Source organism: Eulemur rufifrons, chromosome 3 (assembly GCF_041146395.1).
Source record: "Eulemur rufifrons isolate Redbay chromosome 3, OSU_ERuf_1, whole genome shotgun sequence".
Classification (NCBI taxonomy): domain Eukaryota; kingdom Metazoa; phylum Chordata; class Mammalia; order Primates; family Lemuridae; genus Eulemur; species Eulemur rufifrons.
In genome coordinates this window covers 39,514,609-39,541,191 of record NC_090985.1, presented here as the reverse complement: position 1 = coordinate 39,541,191, position 26,583 = coordinate 39,514,609, and the positions used below count along the sequence as shown (strand labels likewise).

At 39.4% G+C, this 26,583-nt stretch overlaps 1 protein-coding gene and 1 non-coding gene across 4 annotated transcripts in view; one reads left to right on the top strand and one right to left on the bottom strand.

Annotated features, from left to right (window-relative positions):
- The first annotated feature begins 894 nt into the window (after positions 1–894).
- Positions 895–1,032, top strand: LOC138382032 (U4 spliceosomal RNA). Its single transcript, XR_011233212.1, has one exon. It is a non-coding gene; the product is annotated as a U4 spliceosomal RNA (small nuclear RNA).
- A 12-nt stretch (positions 1,033–1,044) lies between these two features.
- WASHC5 (WASH complex subunit 5) overlaps positions 1,045–26,583 on the bottom strand; it is a 59,625-nt gene continuing 34,086 nt past the window's right edge. For 2 of the 3 annotated variants that reach the window (XM_069466003.1, XM_069466004.1), the window contains 13 exons: positions 25,861–25,941; positions 21,894–21,995; positions 20,897–21,076; positions 19,639–19,763; positions 17,272–17,434; positions 16,727–16,829; positions 16,538–16,617; positions 13,068–13,171; positions 12,094–12,223; positions 10,505–10,601; positions 6,792–6,945; positions 3,511–3,598; positions 1,045–1,446 (listed from right to left, as the gene is read on the bottom strand). In XM_069466003.1, coding sequence (XP_069322104.1) covers positions 1,390–1,446; positions 3,511–3,598; positions 6,792–6,945; positions 10,505–10,601; positions 12,094–12,223; positions 13,068–13,171; positions 16,538–16,617; positions 16,727–16,829; positions 17,272–17,434; positions 19,639–19,763; positions 20,897–21,076; positions 21,894–21,995; positions 25,861–25,941 — 1,464 coding nt within the window. In that variant the 3' untranslated portion in view covers positions 1,045–1,389. Of the gene's footprint in view, positions 1,447–3,510; positions 3,599–6,791; positions 6,946–10,504; positions 10,602–12,093; positions 12,224–13,067; positions 13,172–16,537; positions 16,618–16,726; positions 16,830–17,271; positions 17,435–19,638; positions 19,764–20,896; positions 21,077–21,893; positions 21,996–25,860; positions 25,942–26,583 lie in introns of those variants that run through there. The other variant, XM_069466005.1, reaches the window with a different exon arrangement.

Genomic DNA, 26,583 nt, shown 5'->3' with positions numbered 1-26,583 from the left:
CTCACAGGGGGTGAGACTTCCAAGCTCCTTATGTGCCAAGCAACAATTCACTTAAAATTCTGTCCTGGGCCTCAATGCCATCTCCATGGCCAGGACGTGAGACTTCTCTTACTCTCTACTGAGATTCTTTAAAATCCTTTCTACTATGACAATGAAACAAAGCTTGTAAAGTCTTCCTTTCTTCTTTCAGTATCTTAGAGTTTGAAGACTTCAGACAAAAGAAATAACATAAAATTAGAAAACTGAAGGAACCTGAGAAATCATTTAGCCCTAATTTTACAGATAAATGCCAATAGGCCGGCTTGGGATAATGTGTAGCTAGTGGCAGAATCAGGACTCAGACTTTGCCTCTTGACTATAAATCAACACTTCTAAAGTTGCTAAATGACTGTCAATCACTTTTCTGGTTCTGGTTTTTTTTTTTTTGCTTGTTCTTCTCTAAAGGAGGAAATAGCTATTGGTTCACAGCAACAGCATCTTTCTTGCTCTCATCCAAGTTGTCACTGTCCAAGTTGCCACAGTAGGATGGAAGCTTCCTTTTCAGGGTAATTTTCATGCAGAGGTGATTTGGGATTTTGAGGGAGTTACAAGCATATGGCTAAGCTGTTACCAAAAAAAAAAAAAAAAAGGCATGGGGGAGGGGAAGGCTTGTGGATAGTGATATGCTTGGAGGGACTGGGGGGAGTGGGGCTCAGGGGTTGCTGAGGAAGAAAGATGCTAGAAAGAGCAGCTGAAGGTAGGGAATCCTACAGAAGGGATGCTGGGAGCCCCTAAGGTATCTGGGATTGGAAGATGATGATGAACCTCAGACACCAAGAAACTTCCATTGCACATGGCGTACAGATCGTGTGGCCACAACATTTGCACTAGTCATCTATCTATCTGCAGGGTGACAGCTTTGCACAGTGGCACTATCATAGCCAATGAGGTTTATCCCAGGCACGATTATTGCTAATTGAAAGCTTCTGCCAATACCCCACCACGATGACCTGCAATATTTACCGGGTGGACATATGGTTTTTGAGTCACAAACAGAGGGACAACTTTGAGTACTGGCAGTACTATTTTACTGAAAATCTGGAGTTGCACAAATAGTTCTTTAGAACACAAAACTAAATGGATTTATACATACAGTTATATTCAACATTTATAAGAGGCAGTACAAAAATGTGTTCTGCTTCTACGGGATATAAATTGCATATAATACCATGATTTAAATAATATTAACTAGTGCTGTGAGATACATCTTAGGATGTCTGATGTTTCCCACAGTAAAGGCAACAAAAAAAATGAAGTTACACGAGCAGTTGAGTTTTATCTCATTTCCAAATTCATTTTAGTGATGATGGGAACATTTAAGGACAATCCTTTCATTGTGGGAGAAACAAGTTACAGGACTGTTCTGAATTCATCAAAAATGAAATTAGGCACATGTGCTTCAGCAACCTGAAAAATAAAATAATTAAATTATTCATTGTGTTATAGTTCAACAAATTCAAAATTTGCCATATGAAAATTAAAGAAACAAAGATATCCTTTTGGTTTGGAGCAAGGTGAATCACAGGGAAGAGGAGACTCACGTGGGTGGACCACTCTGAAACAGCTACTTTCTGTTTCTTATGTTTTCTGTACTAGCGTCTCATTTCTTGGCACTGCTAACATTTGAGGGGATGCTGTGTAGCTCCCCCTGCCTTCAAATGTAAGCATTTATAAGAGATCAAATCTCTAAATCTTGGTGTTATACTTGGTAAGTTCCAAGAGCTGATATGTATTTGTCTAAAATTTCTAATTTATATGTTTCATATTTCATACTAAGCCTATAATTAATTTTGATAACATAGGTAACAAGATAAAGGGACTGACTTGCTACTTTTCAACCACATAATGAAGTAGTGTATCTACTGACCAATATTCCTTTTCTTTCTTAATTTGAGATGCTACTTTTCCTTATATACAATTATATACATAGGATTTATTTCTAGTCTACATATTTTAGTCCATTGATCCTTTTATTGAATTGCATACCAGTACCACATTATTTTGCTTTTTATAGTTTTACATTGTTTTAATATAACATGTTTTACTATCTTCTTTTTTTAAAAAAGTCCAATTATAGCCTAAGTCCTACGAAATTTTTTAAAATATATTTTTTGAAGTTAAAAAGTTACTTGAATTGTAACTGCAGTAAACTTATAAACTAGAAAGAACTGTTATCTCTATAATATTCGAGTACCCCCATTCAGAAATATGGACTTTCAAATTTGTTTTTTTTTTTGAGACAGAGTCTCACTCTGTTGTCCGGGCTAGAGTGCTGTGGCGTCAGCCTAGCTCACAGCAACCTCAAACTCCTGGGCTCAAGCAATCCTGCTGCCTCAGCCTCCCGAGTAGCTGGGACTACAGGCATGTACCACCATGCCCGGCTAATTTTTTCTCTCTATATCTTTAGTTGGCCAGATAATTTCTTTCTATTTTTAGTAGAGATGGGGTCTCACTCTTGCTCAGGCTGGTCTTGAACTCCTGACCTCGAGCGATCCACCCGCCTCGGCCTCCCAGAGTGCTAGGATTACAGGCGTGAGCCACCGTGCCCGGCCCACATTATATTTTTGAACTGATTATTAATGTATTTATTTTGTACATTTATTCTGTAGGCAGCTTGTTTTCTGATGATTCTATTGGGTATTCAAGAAAGACAATTATATGTCAAATAATACAGAGTTTGTCTTTTCAATATACATTTTATTTTGGTTTCGTTTCGTATTTTATTGTCTTGTACTGTCTAACAAAAGTAGCCGTGAGAGTCCGTACAGTTGTCATGTCACTATTACAGTCCTGACTTTAGTGGGACTGCTACTAGCATTTCACTATTAAGTATCACATTGCCAGGTAATTTTTAAAAGATCACCTTTGGCTTCTGTTTGTAAAAAAGTATCTTCAATTCCTAACCTAATTATTTAAAATCAGAAATGATATTCAGCACCTCTTTAAAGATCTCCTATATTTTAGTTATCAGGCTCTCCACTTTGAGCTAAAACTTAACAAAGTAGAATTGCTAGTAAGAAAGGAAAAGGAAAGAATTTCTTAGAAGGTGAAAAGTAGTCTGTCATTTTTGGTAACTGGTTGTATATAACTTGAGTCGTGGCATGAACTTAACCAAACTTGCTGTGGGGAGCAGGTCAATGGGGAGAGAGAGAATGAAAGACACATGATTATTTCTTAACTCTGCCACTCAAGGAATTCCCTCCTAGCTTGCCCATCTCACTTAACTCCTCGCGAGCCGGGTGACTTGCTGTCAGGAGGGCATGAGGAGAGTGAGAGGAAGAGGAGGGATAGTGTGTTAAACTCTAGCCTCTTGCACAACACTCCACATGGTGGAGAAGGCAGGAACATTCCAGAAGCAGGGGGGAGGGGCTCAGAGACATCCACTGAGAATGACCTACTGGACTTCACTCCTGATGAGTCCAGGGCCACTGTTAATTACCATCTTTTTACAAACAGGTCATTAACACTTACCCTTCTGGGTAGCTTTGTGTACCGAACATAGTCCTCCAGGAACAGAAGGGCACCCACAACATCTGCAGGCATTTCAGGTATCTTCTGGCTGTAACAGAAAACAGTCTGGATCAATTCATTGCTTTGCACATAATAGGCCCTCAGTTAAAATACAGAAAGACTAAATTTGCGACAGTTTACCAAAGGGAGTCAAAGAACAAATCCACCGAACAGCCTCTTGATTCCTGTCACGTCACTACCTTGCTCACATATCTTCAAGAACCTACCCCATAGGATAAAATCTAAAATTTTCTGTATGGTGTACGTGGGCCTTCACAGTGCAATCCCTGCTACCTGGACTCATCTCCCTCTGTTCCCTGTCAGCACTTCATGCAGGTTCTACACTTTCCTACCCCTCCAGTCTTTGCAGCTACACTTGCTTTGCACACTTACTTGAAAGTAAACTTCTAGACATTTTTCCAAGTCCCAGCTTGGGTACTTCCTCCTCTGTGAAGTCCTCCCTGGTTCCTCTGGGCAGATGCCCTTTTCTGTGCTCATTTTACTTAGTATCATTCTCCAAGCCTCTTAATTTTCAGTTGTTTGTGTGCCAGCTTCCCATCTAGAGTATAAGCTCCTTGAGGGTCTGGGTCATGTCTTCATCTTTCTATCTCTAGCATCTGGGATTGTGCCTGGCACAGTATTTGAAGGTATCAAAAAAATACAGCATTTAGCAATTTTTCTATATAGGATCTTACTCATATATTCATTCTTTCAACAACTATATCACTAAGCACTGTTCTAGAGCTGGGAGTACAGCAAAGTATAGGATAGTCTTATGGAGCTTATATTCTTTCTTGTTTACAGCAAAAGGAGTTTTTAGGTGTTAAGACTATCTCCAACTTATGTGCCAATTAGTATTTTCTTTTATTTATTTATCTATTTATCTGTGTGCTTATTTATTTATTTGACATGGAGTCTTGCTCTGTCACCTGGGCTAGAGTGCCGTGGTGTCAGCCTAGCTCACAGCAACCTCAAACTCCTGGGCTCAAGCGATCCTCCTGCCTCAGCCGCCCGGGTAGCTAGGATGCTACCACACCCGGCCAATTTTTCTATGTTTAGTAGAGATGGGGTCTCGCTTTTGCTCAGGCTGGTCTCAAACTCCTGACCTCAAGCAATCCTCCCTCGGCCTCGGCCTCCCAGAGTGCTAGGATTACAGGCAAGAGCTACTGTGCCCGGCCTGGCATTTTCTAATTTAACAGAATTTTAAGGTATTAGTGATCTATTTCTCTGATGATTTGTGGGTTTTGAAAAGGTTTAAACGCGATTGCACCTGGGAAAGTTCTCACTGCTTGCAATCTTACAAAGTGTGACCAGGGCTGTATTTGCTCTGCCTGGGGTAAGAGAAAGGAAGGAGACCCCTGCACCTCGAGTTCCTTATGTTACTTCGAGTGACTGAATGAGAAGCACCGAGCTGCAGCTGGACTCCTGTATGCTCGTGACCACACGCTGGGCCAGAGCCACCCTTAAGCGTTTACAGTCACTGGTAAGAGAGAAATAGAGAAAGAAGGACCTGCCCATGCCTGACAGCCAGGGAACTCTGGCGTGTGGTGGTTACTTTCCAAAGACCCTGCGCCACGGGAACTGGAGTCCTTCGCCTCCTCTCCACGGTCCTGGGCAGATGTGCTAGGTTTTATGTGCCTACTGCTTTCCTTTCCTGACTTCACTTTGTGATTGTTACAATTTCATTTTTGAGACTTCTGTATCCTTTTGAGCTCTCTTCTATTTTTCAGTTGTTAAAAAATCTGCTTTTTATAAGTTGTCATATGATGACTTTAAAAAAAGTTAAAAAAAATCTGCTTTTTGAAGAAAGTCTGACCATATGTTCTAGAAAAACATCCAGTGTTTGTTGTTCAATTCGTTAAATAAGATGGGGAGGAACCGGCCGGATTGCACCTCATAGGAAAAAATGATGTCGGGATTTAAAAAGAATGCAAAATCAGTGTGAGCCACTGGTATGCAATGGATGTCAAGAACCCATCATGCAAATTTAGCTGTCCTGTTGTTCACAGAGGGCCCAGAATGAAGGAGCATAGTAACCTCTCTGCTCCAAGGGGAGTGCAGTATTTGGAATCTCGGTACAGGCTTGGGAAGCCACAGTTTAAGATGGCCAATAACAGACTGAACATCCAGAAGAGGTCACCCGCTATGGTGAGCAGCCTCTGACCTACAGCACGTCAGGAACAGGTGGAAGGGAGCTTATCTAAAGTATAAGAAGACCTACGGCAACAGCCGACATCAAAAATTGGAAGTGGTCCTATAGAGGAAGGAGACTGCATTTATTCTGTGTCATTTCAAAGTGTAGAAAAAATTCAATGAATCAAATTTTCAGAGACATGAGTTTCTAATCATTGCAGTCAGGAACACTAACGAGAAAAATGCTGTGCCAGCGTGCTGTGTTGCCGTGGTGGCAGTGAGTGCCGCCCGATGGGGGTGCTCCAGCCTGCAGGGATGTCTCACAGCTCATTCATGCACTTGGTGGGAGGCCAAGTAAATGGCCTCTAAAATCATTTCCAATTTTAGGAGTCAGTAGTGTTTTGTGAGGACTTGGAAGATCGCTCTCATTAATTAGTCTTTAAGTTGCACTGGCAAAAATTGAATAAGTGGTCTTTGTCCAAATTGTGAATATATAATACGACAGAGAAATTCATTTAGCAAGGCTGACCCTTTAGGGTAGCAGAGAGGGAGCCAGCATCTCATGCAAATAACTTGTTTTCCCCTTTATCCCAGAAAAGCCACATTTGGGGAGGTGGGGGAAAGAATTGGCGGGAATTAAAGGTTTATAAGCTTTGTATCGAATAGCTTCTGTGAGATTTGTTTCATTATACTAAAACTTGCCCAGGTTTTGATACTGGCACGTTCTCTGACTCCCACTGGAGTGTGTGGAAGCATCTCCTGGCAGTGCCCCAGCAGAACACAGGGGCTCACAAAGATCTGAGAGCTGGATCCAAGATGGCAGAAGAATAGGACTGCCCTTGCATCCCCAGGGTGGTTCCTCATCATGGTCAGGATTCAGTCCTGGAAAATCACTGCCTGTATGCCTAAAGGAGTTCCCCTGGCAGGGTGACTAAGGTTGGGCACACCTGTAATTGCTCCAAACAAGGAGACATGCCAACTTGCCTTATAGAGAAGGGCAAGCCACCATTTCCCTGCTCTGTTAGGGCAATAAGAGGAATTTGGCATGCAAAGTTTAAGTCAAGTTTTATGACATTCAGTTCTACTTATTCCTGGTTGGTCTTCCGTACCTTGTACACTGCTCCACTGTGGAGCGGATAAACTGGCCAATCAGCGCTAGGAACTGCTCGGTGTACCGGGAATGAAACTGCTTCAGCAAAGTGAGCAGCCCCAGGACAAGTGGTGGCCAATCCACAGGGTCGGCAGGTTTTCGGCAGACCATTCCTGCGAGGGAACAAATGACACCACCAAGTGAAGTACTTGCTTTTGGGAAGTTTCACGAAACATTAACTCTGTGAGTGTCAAGATGTTTGGGGCCCACATTTTTACTGACAGATGATTATTTGGAGGGGATGACGAGTCTGGACTATATTTTGAATTAGCATAGGATTGGTGGAGAATTATAGTGGTCTGAAGGACTCAAAATGATAAAGTGGTTACTAATTTTTATAATTGTCATTACTGTTTCTTTTGGATTATTCAATTAATGCATGCTATTGCAGCAAATTTTAAAGATATAGATAAATGTAGTTGAGAAAATAAAAATCACCTATAATTGATTTCTCTTAATGGCAGCATGACATACTACATACCCTGAACTACTCTCTTAAGTGAAAACAATTAAAATGCTGGATAAAATATTTTTTTTTTTTTTTTGAGACAGAGTCTCACTCTGTTGCCCAGGCTAGAGTGAGTGCCGTGGCATCAGCCTAGCTCACAGCAACCTCAAACTCCTGGGCTTAAGCGATCCTACTGCCTCAGCCTCCCGAGTAGCTGGGACTACAGGCATGCACCACCATGCCCGGCTAATTTTTTGTATATATATATTTTAGTTGTCCATATAATTTCATGGATAAAATATTTTAAAAGTTGCTTTCAATATAATGTTGAACATTATACACAAAAAGAATCTGTAGCAGTTAAGACAGTAGAAGAAGGAAATTTATGAAGTCAGTGAGTGCAAAAGCCAGCTTCTTCCACTAAAGATTTCTGCCAAAATCTGGAGAACTTGACCTTCTGCCTGGATGCATGAGAAACAGCAGACAGAGCTTAGGGTATACAGGAGGAAATACAATGTCAAAAAAGAATAATGCTGGGAGACTTACATGCCTGATTTCAAAGCACTTTCTATAGCTACAATAATCAAGATAATATTGGCATAAAGATAGACAAATAAGTTAATGGAACAGAATAGAGAGTCTAGAAATAGTCCTACCCTTATATGATCAATCAAATATCACAAATATACCAAACAATTTAATGGACACAGAGAAATCTTTTCAACAAATGGTACTGAAATAGGATAGCCTTATGGAGAAACATGAACCCTGATCCCTACTCGCAGTGTACACAAAAAATAATCTCAGATGGACCACAGACTTCAAAGTGAAAATTACAAAGCTTCTAGTAAAAGACCAAGGAAGAATATTTTTGTAAGCTTAGTGTAGGCAAAGATTTCTTAGATAGGACACAGAAAGGACTAATTATAAAGAAAAAAATGGGTGAGTTGGATTATTAATATCAAAAACTTTTGCCTATTTAAGTTCGCCAGTAAGAAAATGAATGGATAAGCTATAGTTTGTGAGAAAATATTCACAATACATGAGTTTAACAGAGGACTTGTAGCCACAGTACATGAATAACTATGATTAGAAAAAAAGCAAACAATTCAATTTAAAAATGGGCAAAAGACTTGAACAGACACTTCACAGAGAAGGATATAAGGAATGGCCAATAAACACATGAGAAAGGGCTCAATACCATTAATCATCAGGGGAAGCAAACTAAAACTAAAGTGAGATACCATATGTACCCTTCAGAATGGCTAAAATTAAAAAGACCGACATCAAATGCTGGTGAGGATGTGGAAATACACACATTCGCTGTTGGTTATTAATTGGTACAATCACTTTGCACAAAGGGTTGACAGTTTCTTACCAAGTTACACTGGTCAAACAGACCCCCAGATCCCAGAGTTGGGTTCTTGTGAAGACTGGGTGATCTCTTCCTTAAACCAAAGATACCTAAACAAGTTATCCTGAATTACCTAACCTAGGCCTTGGCAATTTGGACTTACTCCATGTGCACCGTATAGGACACTTACAATACTCGGATCATGAAGACATGACCTTAACAGTACTCAGTGTGGAAAAATAATCCTTTTCAGGTAGACAGCAAAAATGATGTTAACAAAAAAACTTCCTCCACAAATAGGGCACCACAGAGCTTCTTTCTTAAAAGATAGACCAAGCCAGGCATGCATTTCTTAGATCAGTATTGAAAACAATGCTCATGAGGTTAAATAAACATTTTTAGGATACAAAAACACACTGATGTTCCTTCCTCAGTCCTACTTTTCTTTAATTTGGTTCCTGTATTAACATATCAGTCTCATTTAAGAAAAGAATTGCAATCAGGTATAGATATTACGACTACATTTTTTGTTTTGGTTAAAGATCTGGGAATTCCATGGAATAGCACCTTACTTTCCAAAAGCAGTTATGTAATCAAGGTGCCAGATACTAACCATATGCACAATGAAAGAACTATTACCCTAGAATGAGAGTAGTGGATAAATATTAAATAGTCCATCTTTGATGAAAGTAAGATTCTTTATGTATTGACAACTCATCATTATGAAGAATCGTATATTCTGATTTAATGATAACACAGGGACAACAGACAAAGAACAGGAATCTCTGAATCTTGAGATGAATGTTTCCATTAATCTTGGGATAGTCCTTTAAATTGATTTTAACCAATATATAGAAAGGGATTTAGCACCTGTTGAGCCCTCACTCTGTTGGAAAAAGCTTGGCCAAAGTCACATAGGTGATGAGTGGTGAAGCCAGAATCCAGACATTGTTCCCTCCTCCTACAGCAAGTATTTGTTAGTGATACCATGCTCTGCATTCTGTGGCAGTAACAGGGATTGTCCTGGGAGCAGTGCCTAGAATCTGAATCTTTCTGAATGAGGCAATAAGAACATTAAAGAGATTCCATATTTTTACCCTAAAAAAGCTTATGAAATAGGAAGGGAAACACTTTAAGGAAGAAATAAATTTTGGAATCTCTGGTTAAGAAAAAATAATAGTTGTAGAAATGTTCTTCTAATGCTTTTAAGATAAACTAAACTCTACAGTGGATTTTTAAAAATTTCACTTAGTTGGATACAAAGTTTGGAGACAGAGGAAGTACTTGGGAATCTATTAGGTGATTATAAAAATATTCAAAATAAACTGATCAGTGACCAAAAAAAATTAGACTTATATTCCAGGACAGAACAAACACATTAGAAGCCTTTGGTATCATTTGTACAAACTATTTTGACATATAATCATACATATATTAAAGTATTAGATATTCATGTATTAGTCTTATCTCTGCAACTATATTGTTACTTTTCATATCACAGTTCCAGATGCACAGCAGGCACATGAAACTTGTTGAAAGAACAGAACATTGGCCAAAAGAAGTTTCTTTTACATCATAATTAGCTAACTAAACATTTAAAGGGAGAAGCAACGCAAAGGTCCCACATGTTCTACAAGTTGGATAATTAACTCTTAGAAAGATGGACTATCCTTGGTTGATTTTAAATCCACTGTCTACAGTTCATGAAGGGGCATGATATTTCAGAGGCACAAAGACAGATTTCATAAACATGCACTGAACTAAGAAAAGATTTCATATCTGACACAACATTCTATACAAAGAGCTCTTTAGTTAGACATCAATCTATTGTTATTGTTACTCATTGCAAAGAATAAACCTCATACGGTACCTAGATTTTTGTTGTACTGAAGTTTTGGCAACTGAGCGATCAAAAAGAGAAAGTTGACAATTGGGAAATAGGGTAAGCGCTTTGTTGTTATGTATATCTGGAAAGAGAAAGGTAAGAATAGCTTAGTTCCTTCACATTGCACAACACCGTAGAACACATTTTCAAATGATATGCTCCAATTTTATTTTAATTTTCTCTTCACACTACCTAGAACTCAGATGGTTCCACTAATTTGCTGACTTCAGAGTTTAACACCCCTGAACCTGCTCAGACATAAATAGCTACATCACAATTCGCCCTTCTGGAAAGAGAACAATTTTGCTTAGGGATTAGCAAAATCTTTCCCCCTGAATTCTGTTAATGTCATTGATAAAGGGAGAGCGGAAAGGGTGATGAGCAAGGATGCGGTAAAGGCGAAATAAGGAGCAGTCAAGGCAGAGCTGGAGGGAAGGACAGAGGGAAGGGGTGTGGGAGGATGAAGGGAAAGGAGAGAGGGGGAAAGTGCAGAGGGGAAAAGATCCATGTGGCAGCGCATGGTAGCACATAAACAGAAAGGAAGCAAAGTTTCCCTTTGACATTTGCTGTCCCCTGGGCAATGCCACAGAGCAGTCTCTCTCCCAGTTAACATGGCAGAAAGTACAGTGAGGATGTACACAGCCAGGTCCGGCCTCTGCACCGCCCATGTTCCACAGGAAAGAGGGTAGCTCGCTGCTTAAGAGCACAGGCTCCAGTCGGACAGCCCAGCTCCACCACTTGCTAGCGTGGAGTCTTAGGGAGGTTGTTAACCTCTCTGAGCCTCAGGTTCCTTCCTTACCTAATGATGGCACATTTCACAGAGCCGCTGGAGATTAAGTGAGGTGATCCATGATGGGGGCTAACACAGTGCTTGGCATGTAGTAAATACTAAAAAGATGTTAGCTGCTGTTCTGGTTCATAACCTTTATTCAAAACCCAAGGGATAATATGGATTTCAGAATTTCAAATTTTATAGATTTAGAAAGATAATATAGGGGCCAGGGGTGACACCCTATAATCAAAGCCATGACTATTTCTGCATCGAAACATATGAACGTTCACACCAAGGAGGATAAATAAGTAGTATAAACAGCCTTGTGTCAGTTTAGGACAGGTTTTGCCACCAAAGGAGATCTGGTGTCAACTTATAAAAAAATGTGCAGTTCTCAGCAGTGTTTGGAGTTCAGAACTGCAGAGACGAGATGGGAGGCCCCAGTTATGACTGTGACTACTGTCAGTCACAAGGGGAAGCACCTTAGAGCAAGACAGAGTGATGCTACCATTTAGCTGCGGTTCAAATACCAAACCCAAAACTAATCTCTTACGCTGATACAATATTTTTCATTTTTTCATGAGCTTTCACAAACAATGAACACCTGATCCTCACAGTCCTGGGCCAGGCAGAGAAGGTGTGATGATCGCTCAGAAAGGGCAGGGACCTTGATAGAATACAGGCTCTGGGGTCTGAACCCAGGTTCTCCTGAGATTTTCACACACACATCTGTTACCTGGGCTAAATCACCTTTTGCACCAGGCTGTCCCCCTCCACATTATTATATGTTTTAATCATTAACCTTATTCAGTGGGTTGTGAATGCCAGCTGCCTCCAGATAGGCTGTGATTTCATATAAGAGTGTGTTATCTTCTTTGGGGTAAGGAAGTGAAGGGTCCTGATAGTGGGCTTCAATATCTGCTAGGAGAGCCCTAAATGAAGGAAAAAAAAAAAAACAGTCATAGGCATTAGTGATTAACTGAATTTATACAACAGTTAACACAGGCCAGTGATGCAATCTTTCTGGGCCTCACTTTCTACATCTGTAAGGGGAGGGGTTGATCCTTCTAATTTTCAATTTCCACGCCTGTGATTGGTTACAAGTGGAAAATTTAATCTAGAATTACCTTATCTTTTGGAGTCAACGTAAATCAAATGCATTCACCATTCAAATTTTTATGACTTGACTGAAGTGTTTTCAATATCTGCTTTGACAAAAGCACTGACACGGTGACCAAGAAGCATGGATTATCTATCTTTAAGTAGACGGCTCAGAGGAGAGCAGGCTGCTGGTGAGGTGGAGCATAGGAGTGCCCTCCGGCCCGTGTACTCTTAACCACCCTTTGGTAATCAACACACTTTCCACTGCCCTCTGGACGATCAGTGATCAGTCCTGTAGAAAGCCAGTTGTGGGTTTTCGTAATAATTGCTTTCTTGCTTTCCAAATCTGTGCACGTACCTAGCATAGTGTCTGGTGATATATTATGTAATTGATACATGTTGACTGAATAAATGAATCCATCTGAGAGAGAGAGAGAGAGAGAGAGACAGATGGAAACACACACACACACACACACACACACACACACGGCGAGGGATAATTGAGGAAAGAGGCTTCTGAAGACAGATTTGATCATCCATGGGAAGGAATCCTATAAATTCAGGGAAACCTCTTATCCTAAAAGAACTTAAAAGAGTAAGAACTGAAGAAACTGGGGTACCTGGACGATGAACAGTCCAAGCCCACAGATGGCTGTTTCAAACCCTGGCACTTACTTATTGAGATTCTCCAGAGCAGCTGCCAGATGTTTAGAGTCAAACCGACAAGAATAATTTAATTCATTGGCAATCTGTTGTCTCAGAATCTGCATCTGCCCAACCTGTGAACAAGCAAGAGAAAGAGCAGGCAGTACCTCCAAGCATTTCAGGTGACAGTCAGGAGGCAAACACAGATGGCAATTTGTCACTGGAAGGATCACAACACTCTACAGAAAAATGTAAGGATTTCCTGGACTGGCTCCATGGCTCAGACCAGCAATGCACCTGATGGAGCAATAGAGACCCTTCAAGGTCCTGTTTGCCAACCTCAAAATACCCCCAAAGTCTAAGCTTTACAAAGTGATCCATTCATGTTCTGTTGTTCAGGTATCAAAGGTATCTTTTTTGAAGCTATATTTTTATCCTTTGGAATAAGCTCTCCAAGTTTAGCAGCTGCTATGAGAAACCCTGCTTCCTTTTTTTATCCTAAACTGACCTTTCTCAAGTCCTAAGGATGCCATTTCACTCCAGTATTCTCAAATTTGGTGAATATAAATCTGTCCATGTCACTCAGGATTACAGATCATGTAGTTATCTGGATTATAAAATAATCTACATAAAATCTTCCAAGAAGGCCTAGCAATGATAATCCCTTAATCCAGGGGTTCTTAACCTTTTTGTGTGCCTTGGCCCCCTCTGGGAATCTGGTGAAACCGAGACACCATCTCAGAATAACACTTTTAAATGTACAAAACAAAACACAGAGGGTAACAGGGGAAGCCAATTGTAATGAAATATAATTATCAACTACTAAAAAAACAAATTTGTGATACAGAGTCATGCTAACATGGTGGGTCAACTATAGTAATTTCAAAGTGGTGATGAGCATAAACGATATTTGGAGATATCTATGACGACTACTGGGTGATAGGAAATGATCTTAGAGGTCAGTTTGCTCCCATAAACTTGTCAGCATCTTAAGGTCAACAGCATACTCTAACTTTTCATGCCTGTAAATGTTGTCTTTTCTACTCTAGGAAAAGTATCCCTAAAGGATCAGCAAGAGAGAGTGAGGGAGGAGAGAGGGTAGTATTAAAATGCAAGCAGCAATAAGGAAATACACATTTCCTCTGAGTTGTTGGGAGCAGAGGAGAGTTAAGAAAAAGAGAGAGGCCTTCCCTGAGAGTAAACAGAAGTTATTTAGGTAAATGGAGCTTGTAACAGTCAAAAGTGTTAAACAACCTCAGATATATTACTTTTGATCACTATTTGTGCAAGGCTATTATTCTACTTAGGTGAAAAAAATAAAAGTCAATCCAAAAAATGTCGTTTATAAATAAGAAATATCTTAATCTATAGAAAAGTACTATTAAAACTTAGAATAGGAGAAGGCCAAGGAAACGGTAGTTCTCTCAGGCCACTCAGAAATGTCCCCAAACCCTGTATCTGGCCCATATAATTCCTTGCTTAATTATGTCTAGGATACTCTATGTCAAGGATTCTCTTCAAAATATAAATCTAGAAATGGAAATAGAAATAAAGTCAGTTTAGTATAACTTGTTCTCATTTAATGCATATTGAATCTCTGTGACTGACATTTTCTATTTTCAATGCTCACTATGTCAAGCTTTACTAAACTACTGGAGAAGCTAAGGACCCTGGGATGGACGATAAACTTATTCTATGTATTTGCTTATTTAGAGATATCTGGCTTATCATTCTTGCTCCAAGATTCTTCTAGAGTTGCACTGTCCAGTACAGCAGCCACTAGCAACATGTGTCTACTTAAATTTAAATTAATTAAAATGAAATAAAATTAAAAATTTAGTTTCTCAGACTCGCAAACCACATTTCAGGTGCTTAATAGCTACATGTGGCTAGTAGCTGCTGTCAGCACTGAACAGTATAGAACATTTTCATCATTGTTCCAGATCATTAACGTTGGTTTAGCGATTGCAAGTTCCCCAATTCAAGACAGAAAGACAAATTTGTCCTTGGGGGCTTTACTTACAGATCACTGACTCAGATACAGTCACCTGGCTACTGCTGAGTTACGAGCAATTACAAGTGACAACGGTCTGTAATAGCTACCGGACTGAGAGCCATTTGGTATGGAAGGGGAAAACCTCCACGCCTTTTCAAAGACTCCCTGAAATCTCCCTCAGCCGCCTACAAAGTTGAGACTCAGGCCTGTCCAACCTCAGGTGACTTTTTATTCCTCCTAAAAGGTTTTCCAGCAATTTGAAACTTGGCCTAGGAAGCGCTCAATATCTAACAATCACAAGGCCAAGGGATTGTCAGGCCTATATAATAAGAGGACATCTAGCAGAGCCGAATGCTCCTGTATTACCTATTCTGTTTGTTCAGTTATCCAAAGTAAAAAAAAAAAAAAAAAAAAGCAAAAAAGAGAGAAAACTCACCAAAAAAACTCTACTCATCAAAAATCATGGGAAATGTATTGTGAATTTGGCTGAGATACCAATGAGTATTATCTCGATAAGGGACTTCAATAATTGGGAACAAGAGAACTGAACTTTTCCAATTCCCTTAGCATTCTAGACTTTTCCTATGGCATGTGATACTTTTAACCATGAACCAGTTTTCCACCAGGAAATCTACTCTTTCCTACTATTAATATGGTGAGGAAGCTTTCTGAGGAAACAGGTAGCGTTTCATTTAACCCTGTCTCTCACAGCAACTAAAAATGCCTTATATGGAATGGGTGTCCGTCCATAAAAGGGCTGTAGAGTATCTCAGATCATCAGATGATGAGAGAAGGACACGCAGAGGTCCCTGGGAGCTTCTGCCACAGGGTGAAGGCAGGGAAATAGGTGATTGGATTCTAAGATAAGTTAGATTTCTATCCAGCAAATTAATCTCCTCATTTGTCTTTCTTATTTGTTTCCAAAGACACAATGTTTTATTCACAGTGTGAGGATAATTCATACCCCAAAGAACCTGATTTTCTAACATCCATGCAGATACAAGGAGAGAGACAATGTCCTGTTGTAATGGCTACTTGGAGCAGATGAGGTCTGTAAAAATGAACCTGTTATGGAAGGGAAGATTATAACTACAGGAGAAAAATTTCTGTTTCCATGTGTGAAAGCACCTCTGGCCAACAGGCATTTCAAAAAGAACCCGTTTTCTTGAGCAAAAGGAAAGCAATCTGCTCACACAAAGCCCAGTCCGGAACAGCTCCACTGTGATCGCGCTACCGCGTCCCAGCCTGGGCAACAGACTGAGGCCCCTAGCTCTTAAAAAACAAAAAACAAACCCCAAACCAAGAAGCAAACCCAAACAAAAACAGAATAGGTCCAGAAAAGAAGATAAAGAAACAAGTGAATTTAAAAATAACGATAAACTGGAGTACAATATTTTTGTTTTAATGACAAAAGGAGAGCAGCTTTCTTTGGGCAACAAAGTTATAAGAAAATGAAAATTGTGAAAATGTAGTATTGATTATCACCCTCTCTCCGACAACATACCTTCATTATAGCCTCGAGGTAAGCAGTCCAAATCTTCTGTGTTTTGGCAATGGCGGAAAAATAAATTTTATTCGAATTTGCTGAAAGGTTAAAACATAATTTTCTCTTTAGTAAACTCGAAAAGGCTACGGTGTTATCTCCACCTCAGTCTCAGGACAGGTTATCTCCACCTGGTCTCAGGACACTTACCTACGATACTTTTTAGGGGGCTGACAGCATTCATGAGGGTTTTTAAAGTCTCCTGAACAGTTCTGTCTCTCAGGATAATTTTCTGAAACATACTGAGGAAATTCTAAAAACAAGAAGCCATAATCAGAGAACCGAACATAACGAATAAAATGAATAAACATGCCAGTAACCTAAAATGCTATGCAGAACAGAGACTGGGCCTAAGTCACATGATGCCTCTAACTAGGCAGGATGGCAAAGGAAGGCAGCTTCAGGTTCCCATTAGAAACATTCCCTGCTGGGAGGAGTTACTGGCTCAACGATTGAAAAGCCTTATCTTCCCAAGTGGAGACTCACAAAAACAGACTAACCAAAAAATATTATGCTGGCCAAAGAATTTCTAGTTTACACTCAGTTTTTATCTACCCAATAGAAATCACACATGCCTGAAGTCAGTTTTAAAAAGCATGAAAGAAAAGTTAAATGAGTTTAAAACACCCAGCAAGATGTATTCCCACCTCTCCCCCAAGACAGCAGAAAACAGGCACGGAAGTCCAAAGGCTCACCTGTAACTCTTTGACAATCATAAAGCACAGAAGCCTGTCTAACCCATTCAGACCAAAAGTCCCCAAGGTGGTCTGGATTTCTGAGAAGAGGCGGCTGCTGGTCACTTCTTGATGAGTTTTCATATCGTACCAAGTGTTCAGCTGGTCTATGTGACATGTCATTCTAAAATGAAAACAAAACAAAGCAAAAACCCAAGAGCAGCTGAGAATTCATCCTAAAGAGATGTGGGAGTCACCAGGATTTGGGGCAGCACATATGGAGAACAACAGTTACATGATTTGTGTTTTCTAACCTCCATCTAGGCACCCAGTATATCTTCGCCGTGACCACCCAATGGACCAGTAAGGTAAAACTCAGTTGGACCACCTTTTCCTGCCCTCTGCTACATCACTGGTGTGAGCCATTCGTTTCCTGAGTTGGGCTGTTGATTTGGAATCATGCTGAGAAGACAAGGTGAGGTTCAGCTGTCAGGCTGGAAGACTTTGGAGTTGTCTCTCTAGTCAAAGAATTTTTCTTTAAATTTACAGAGACGGGGGATAAAACGGGGCCTTATGTCATTTCCATTTGGTAACAAAGGAACTTAGGAGCTTCATGCTCTGTGTATTATAATATTTGAGGCTATGACAACAAAGCGATTTGTTCTTTCCTCCCAGTTCCTTAAACTTGTAGAGGCCATCTTCTGGTTATTTCCAGATGATCCCTTTTAGACTCAGGAGTGTGACGACGACAATGATAACAACCAACAATATTTACTGAGCACTTATCATGTGTCAGGTACTGTGCTGAGACTTTTCCATGTGTTATCTCATTTCATCCTCATAAAGTTCTGCGAAGCATATGCCATTTTACCCACATTTTACAGATGAGATCGATTACTGAGACTCACATAGGTCTGACCACCCTTAACCACCATTTAAGTGGTTCTCAAACATGGGGGGGGTGGGTGGTGGGCCTAGAATCACCGGTGGAGCTTGTTAAAAATAAAGGTGCCCAGACTCCAAACCTGGAGAATCTGATTCGGGAGGTGTGGGGTGGAGCTCTGGCCTCCGCATTCTCAACAAGCCACATGGAGGATATGCCCGCGTTCTAAAGCCACCGCTTATGAGGCTTGGAAAGGAGGTAAAAGAACCCTAGGAGCAACAGAGGTTTCACTTTGGAAGTAAATGAGAAGGACAAAAAAGATGATACCCAGAACTGAATACAACTTCTACTTTCAGGCTTCAAAATGTCCTTCTCCCACCACCCAGTGCTGGCACTTGGAATGTATCACTGGAGAGGTTCCCAGTTCTGATGGTAAACCCACATATGACACAGACACCCTCGTCACACTCAATCCTCTCTGCACATATCAACAGGGCACTAGGTGGATCGTTTTCTAAAAGGGCTTCAGTGATCGGACCCAGGGGTACCAAGAGAAGAGGAACTATAAAACGTTTTGGATCATTTGCTTTTTTCCACCCGTAAGTCACAGACAAAATTCCTTATTTCTGCCGGAAATTCTGGAAGAAGTTTATATATGGTTTGTCAACTTTCATAAGTTTTGACAGACAAAATAAGCCTGGATTAGAAGGCGGTACAAAGGATCCAGGTCATAAGAACATTTAATTTGCACAACTTCAACTACACAGGCATAGCTGGGTAATCCCACCAGCCATTCTACTCAGTGACCTGTGCCCAGGGGTAAACGTGAGAGAGAGGACATGAGCCCGCGCTTTCCTCAGTTAGTCTTAGTACTACCTGCTTTGTCTGAGGCTCAAATGAAGAAAAAGAAGGAAAACTGGCTCAAGTGGCCTCACCGAGAGACAGCATGCTGCTTTCTGCCATGGTGCTCACCTAAAATATTCTCAAGAGTAGTTTTAATTATATGAGATTTTTGCCCAGATCCTGCTGAATGCAGAACCCGTGTGACCTGTATGTAGACTGTGACATACTATATACAATGCTACACAGCCTGCCCTTGAACAGAGCAGTGTGTAGGGGCTGAGCCAGACTCAGACTGCCTCGTGCGTATTCTGGGTCCACCATTTATTAACTGTGTGATCCTGAGCCTCAGTTACTTCATCATTATTGTCAAATGACAATAACAGCAATGTCTACATCAAAAGACTGTGGTGATGAGTAAATGAATGGATGTGTATAACGTGCTGGGAAGAGTGCACAGCTAAGTGCTCAATAAATGGTAGTTGTTACTATCAAAGGTGCTTGTGTGTGTTGGGCTAAGAAACAGGAGGTAATCTGAAAGGGTCGGATATGAGTTGACAAGTGCAAGATCTGGTGACTGGAATAGGGGAGCGTGCCACAGTGACATGGTTACAGATGAGATTGTCCATGGTGTTCAAGGCCCAGTAGAATTCAGATACACCTACTTTGGGTCTGTGATACGCAAGATTTCTCTGCAGAGTCGACCAATAAATGTCACGGATTCATCCACGGGGCTAAACTTTGGTATTGGGATATGAGTGGACTGGTACATACTTTGCCAGTCTTGAATCTAGAAAATAAAACCACAAATATTTAATACCTCTTTGATAAGGTAACCCGGTTATCCTTTCTTCACATAATTTTACAAAGGTTACATTGCATGAAGAGTGACAATAAATGTTCCTTGGTTTTGAAGCATCAACTTCTAAAACTGCATCAATAGCTTCCCAGAAATGCCACACATGACATTTGTAAAAAAAGAAACGTTTGTGAAAAAGTGAAGTGACTAAGGAGAAGTGAGAAGTTGAGACATGGAAACTTCTGGCTTTTTGTCTTATGAGTTGACATGCGTCAGTATAATATCAGAATCCAAAATATTAATATCATAAGTTACTGGAAGTTACTTCATTTTTTGAAAATGTCACCCGAATCGTGTCAGTTCCCTACATGAAAACGTATGGAGTGGCTCCTTGTTAACTACTGGCTAAAATCAAACTTCTCAGCTTTGGTACTTAGGAATTCGATGCTTTTTTTTTTTTTATCCCAACTGGAAAAAATGGGCAAAGGACTTCAGTACACATTTTCCCAAAGAAGACATACAAATGTCCACTAAGCACAGGAAAAGATGCTCGACATCATTAGTCATTAGGAAATACAAATCAAAGCCACAGTGAGATACTACTTCACATCCATTAGGGTGGTTATAAAGAAAACAATGGAAAATAGTAAGTGTTGGTAAGTATGTGGAGAAACTGGAACTCTTACACACTGCTGGTGAGAATGTAAAATGGTGCTGTCACTGAGGAAAACAGTTGGGCAGTTCCTCAATAAGTTAAACACAGAACTACTATATGTCTCAGCAATTCCACTCCTAGGTATATACTCTGATCAAACCCAACTGAAGAAGCCCTAAGTCTTTTGAACTCTCAGTCACTTGGGTTACAACAATTACAACAAGCAGCTGTCGCCACTGCATGAAGTCTGCCTTCTTAGGACAGTGAGCTCCCAGGAGTCAGGTGCCATGTCAACTTTTCTGCAATCTTCATGGCTCCTGAAGGTATGCTGAGGGTACTCAGATGACCTAGTGCTTACTGATTTTTAGTAACTATTTAAATAAACTTTCTTGTGGGCATTTCTGAGATTTGGAGTGTGTGCTTTAAACATGAGAAACTATAGTCAAGGATTGTAAAATGTATTAGATACCTTTGTTCTTAAGAAGTTATTACACTCTTGCTCCACATTGTAATTTATAATACGAGATACTTCTTCCTGCCAAATCTTCAGACCATAAATGTTGACATAGTCCTGTATGTATTCAAAAGAACGATGGAATCCATCCATGGTTGCTCCCAACTCTTTCAGCTTAGGCATCAATTCACTTGGCTGTGCAAATGGGGAAATGTAAATCTATTATATTGGAGGGGATTGGCAACTACTAAGACCTACATTAGACTTTAAATGATATACTAACTGAGAGACTATAGTCATAGTTTAAGCTTTTGAAATACTCATTTTCTACTTTCCTACTTCATCTAGGATGAGTGGGAAGTGATGTCATTCAGCAAGGAACGGATTTCATTGATTTGGGAAGGAAGCCTCAATGGGGGGAAAGGCGGTACATGGACAACGTAGGTAACCTGCAATTCTGTATCCCCCATAACAATAAGATGAAATAAAAAAAAAAAAAAAAGAATATAAGTCATTTCTTTCATGTCATTTGATGAATATGCCTAACCTTAGAACACTTCAAATATTTAAAATGAATTTACTGAGGTGAAAAATACCCTACATATAAATTTCAGGACTTTTTTTTTTTGTACTGAGAAAAATTACTATATTCCCTAAAATATAAAGCAAAATAAAAAATTATAGCCTTTATAGTTCCTATCTGCTTTAGGGTTAAGAAATTCTTTTAACTATGATAAGTAACTATGAATCATAAATATCAGTTCAGTTCTTAACCTTGGGGAGTAACAAGTGGAGGAAGGAAGTACCAGTTTTAAAAGGGATTTTTCTCATAACATGAATGGACTGTGAATAGGATTAAAAAGCTTATCAGTTGTTCGTACTGCAAATCCAGAGATCAGATATACACTAGCTAGGAGGAAAGGTCTAGTCCATGACAGGTTAAAAATGATATTCTAATCCATGCTGATAGCTGAGTAGAAAAAAGGACAGACCCATTTTGGTCACTGGGTACCTTGGCTCGAGGGTTGAATATCAATCCCCTATGAAGGGCAAAAGCAACACGCTTAACGAGCTCCTTCCGTATTCCATCTTCCAGCAACTGCTTTGGATCCACCTAAGTACAAAAAAGAGTATTCAATGGCAGTTAGGAAAGATTCAGTCCTGAAGAAATCCAGAGGGAAGATGACTTCCAGAATCTGTAGTAGAGCATTTTCCTAAATGATTTGCGTATTCTTCCTCTTTTTCCCCTATATGATCCTGTGCAGGGTGGACAGAACTATTTATTAAGTCTGTCATCTCTTTAGGACTCTGTTTATCCCAGTGAAATTTATGATGACACTTCTACAACATGATATGTCAAAGATGGTGAAAATGGAAAGTTTTGAATAGCCTCATGTTCTAATTATTTCATTAAAGTAAGAAGAGCCTTTTCTTACCACCAGGAGGAGACGGTGGGATGAAGGGCTTTTGTTTGAATTCAGATGATGTTATCTCAGGGCATCTATATCCATATGAACAAACTCAAGTTTTGGGTTGCACCACTCTCTAAATTGAATAATTCTCTTCTCATTCAGCACTCCTAGAATGCTATTTGTAATTTGGGAGATAAAATAAGAAAGCAAATCTGCTACCTAACTCTATAAGCTTCTTTTGTTAATTTTCTTTTCTATAATGAAAAAGCTTTAATTTTCTAAAAAACAGTCTCCTATCAGATCCATAAAACATCAAATGGTTTTAACACGCTCCCTTGAATTCCCTGAGACTTGATACTTTTACTTTTAATTTGTAAAGAACCATTATTGTAAAAAGTCATAGAGATAATTCATGGGTTCTGTCTGGTTTTGATTATACTTAAACTTCAAATTAGACAGTTTTGCAATGGGAGTTGCAGAAAATACAAAAGCCAGAGAAATATGTTGAATTACATCAAGACCATGCAATCAGTAAAACCAACACTGTGGAGAAAGTAAAGGTGAAATGCCCTGGGTTTATTGACAGATACATTGTAAGAAAAAAAAGAAATGTATGAGAAATCTGTAGATTAAAAAAGACTTAAATGATGTAACTTTTTACAAAAATTTCTAGTATTTAGAAATTTCTTCTTAGACAATGAAACTATAGAGATCCCAAGACTGGGTCAGGACACATGACAGGGATTCCAGAGTGGGGCTGGCTAAAGTCTATTTCTTGACTTAAAAGGTGGTTAGAATGAGTGGTGAGTATAATAACCCAATAAACTACATAATTATTTCTGTAGTTTTCAGTATCTGTGCTTTATTTTACAATAAAAAGGTAAATTATAAAAATGTAATCGATGAGTACAAACTCAAAGAAGCAAAAAGAAGCTTTCAAAAAAATATTCCTCATAAGAACAAATTTAGTCAAAAAGAATTCAATGTTTTCATGAATCCAAAGGTCATGTGGCTCTTCCAATCCTTCCTGGATTGTCACTAATCTACGGAAGTGTTCACAGCTAAGGGAAGGCTGTCTCCACATAGCCCCCTCCGCACATTTCTATTCCCCTCCCCTGAAGTTAACAGTTCACAGTTTTCACATGGATCATCCAGACCTTTATTCATTTATACACATAAATACTTGTCCTTAAACCCATATTTAATTTCAAAAATCTAAATATAATGATATATCATAATATATTTGTTGTTCTGCAATGCGTTTTTTTCATTTTCCAACTTGGAAATTTTCCAGTGGCAAATTCTTTTATGAATGTCTACAGATCAATCCATAGTAAGAATGTACCATGATATATTTAGCCATTTCGCCTATTGATAAATTTTTAGATTACAGATGCTCCTTGATTTATGATGGGGCTACATCCTGATAAACCCATCCTAAATTGAAAATAACACAAGTCAAAAATACATTTAATATACCCAACCTACTGAATATCATGACTTATCTTACCCTACCTGAAATGTGCTCCGAACACTTACATTAGCTTACAATCGGGCAAAATCAACCAACACAAAGTCTATTTTATAATAAAGTATTGAATATCTCATGTCATTTATCGAATACTGCACTGAAAGTGAAAACGAGGTAGTATAGGTACAAACATAAAGTTGAACCACCGTAAGTCAAGAACCATCTGTATTTCTATTTTTTTTTTTTTTTGGCTGCCTCTAACAACAAACACTTACACATATATCTCTAAATATCTCACTTGTTTTAAGTCATGTCAACCAGAGCAAGCCTATTTTATAAGTGTTTGAAATACATCCTTAACATTCTGAGGTTAAAGATTAGTGAGGGCCACAGGACTCTTTCCAAAAGCCCTGACTTGTCATTGTTATACTGGCAGAGACAGTCTACTGGGTTGGATCAGGGTTGGTCAGTGGGCTATGCCTTCTAATCTTATCATCTGAAAGACAGTGGGAAAAGATTTACATTTTATCAAGCAGTCTTTCTTTTGATAATTATTGCTAATTACCTGTATTAGGTTCTATTATATCCTTCCTATATTGGTCACTTTGCAGTCCTACGATGATCCTGTGTATCATCCTTCATTAGTAAAAAGTGAGTAACCTGCATGTGTGTTCTCTACACATCAACTGAACTAAACTGGCATTGGGCCTAAAGCATGCTCAGCAGATTCTATTAATATCCCAGGGGCTACAATGGTATTTCTTTGAGCATGTTTTCAGAAAACACACACCAAAGTTCCCTTTCTATTTAAGTTCATTTCCTCTAGTTTCTTGGATTTTAGTAACATAAATGTTAATCTGGCAATTCAACCCCTATACATCTTATTTTTTAAAAATTAGCAATGTTTATATTCCACCGATGTCAGATAAATGGAAAAATAAATAAAAGCATCATGAACTATGTGAATGGGCACCATTCCAAATTAAAACAGCAATGAGACACCGCTTTGTATAACCTTGGGATGGCAAAAATTAGAAAGTAGATAATACCAAGAATTAGAAAAGATCTACACAGACATACTAGAAACAATCATTTCAGAAGGGAATTTATACTTTGTGACAAAGTATAAATAGACCCTAAGTTCAGTGGCCCACTCCTGGGTATGTAGATTTCAGAGGCATTCTTGCACAGGTCTGCAGTGGGGACATGCTCAGAGATGCTCATCATGACACTGTCAGTGATAATGGGGAGCACAGGTGTCTATCTCCAGGGATGGTTAAGTAGAATGTGGAATTCTATGCAGCAGAAAAAAGTAACCAACTATAACCTATATGACCTATAGCAACATAAATACATTTCCAAAGCAATAACCAGTGAGAAAAGTTGGAAAAACAGGAGACTTAGAGCACAATATGATTTAGATAAATCAAAAACACATGCACACATAAAATAATGCCATATGCTAAAAGTGATCCTTGCATATTTAGGAACATACGTCAAACACACAGAGTGTGTGCTGTGGGGATGGAAATGGCGGGGGGGGGGGGTGGAATCCAGGAGAAGGTAAAAAAGGACAAAAGAAGACAGGAGCTTGCATGCATCAGTGATGACAATGGCCTATGAATGAGGGACACGACTGTCTTAGCTCTCCCTACCTGGTGTGTAAAATAAAATTACGAAAGAGAAAATGGCGTGGGGGGGGGGAGGGGGGAGAGAAAGAGAGAAAGAGAAAAAGCAATTTTGCCTCAGGAAGTTGATTCATTTTGTTTTCTATGCTTTTATAAAAATTCAGTGAAATAGATTTTTCTTAGATTTAAATAACTCAGGTAAAACAGTTACTAGTACCACACATTTTCTCTAGAACTATAAGATAAAGAAATTCCAAGATTATGCCATAAAGTTGCCTTTGTTATGAGAAATAAAGATTACAATGCTCTCTCTTCCTCTATCAAAAATGAGTAAAATGAAGATCAAAATCAGAATGTGAAACCACAAGATGATATCACTCCCTGTTCTACACGTGACAATGACCACGAAAATCCAAACAGCCAAGAGTCTCAGTGTGAGGCCACAAGGACCAGCACTAGTATCATTACCTTGATGATGCCAACCAAAGTCGTTTTCATCATTAAGATGCCTTCCGTAAAGATGGAAATAGCATGAGTAAGCTTGGCAACCTTTAACAAAGAGGAAGAGGTATAATAAATTACTTCAGATAAAAGACCCAGCATTTCTGTAGAAAGCTAAAATAATTGGCTGATAGTCCTGAAATAGCCAAGATCACAGGAAATGAGAACGCAGCTTTAGGACACCTGTGTCCACGTCCTGGAAAGAAATAAGCGTTTATGGTTAGACATCTCAGGTAACTAAGAAGACATCAATTAAGTGTTTAATGTTTGACAAGGCATTTCTCCTTCTCTGGGCTTCATTTTCTCATGTCTAAAACAAAGGCCAAGACTCACTGATAGGGATGGCCCCTTCCAGCTAGAAAAGACCAATCGAGACTGAAAAGGTGACCTCCCCCTCTTTGGCATCCACGTTCTTCTCACGCAACACCAGCGGCCACTGATAAGGAAGACAGATGCCCTATTTTTAAGTCAGAATAAATGTGGAAACACCAAGCTTGATGATCTAAATTCCTGATGTATTTTTTGGAGTTGTGTCAGAGAATGTCACATCACATTTTCAATTTTCACTTGATTTTACTTTTCCTATCTTTGAACTTTAAGTTCAGGGAGAAAGAAACACAGAGGTGTGTGGGTTCAGGAACAACCTCTGAGGATGCTTAACTATTGCGTAGGCTTAAAGTTTGTCTATAG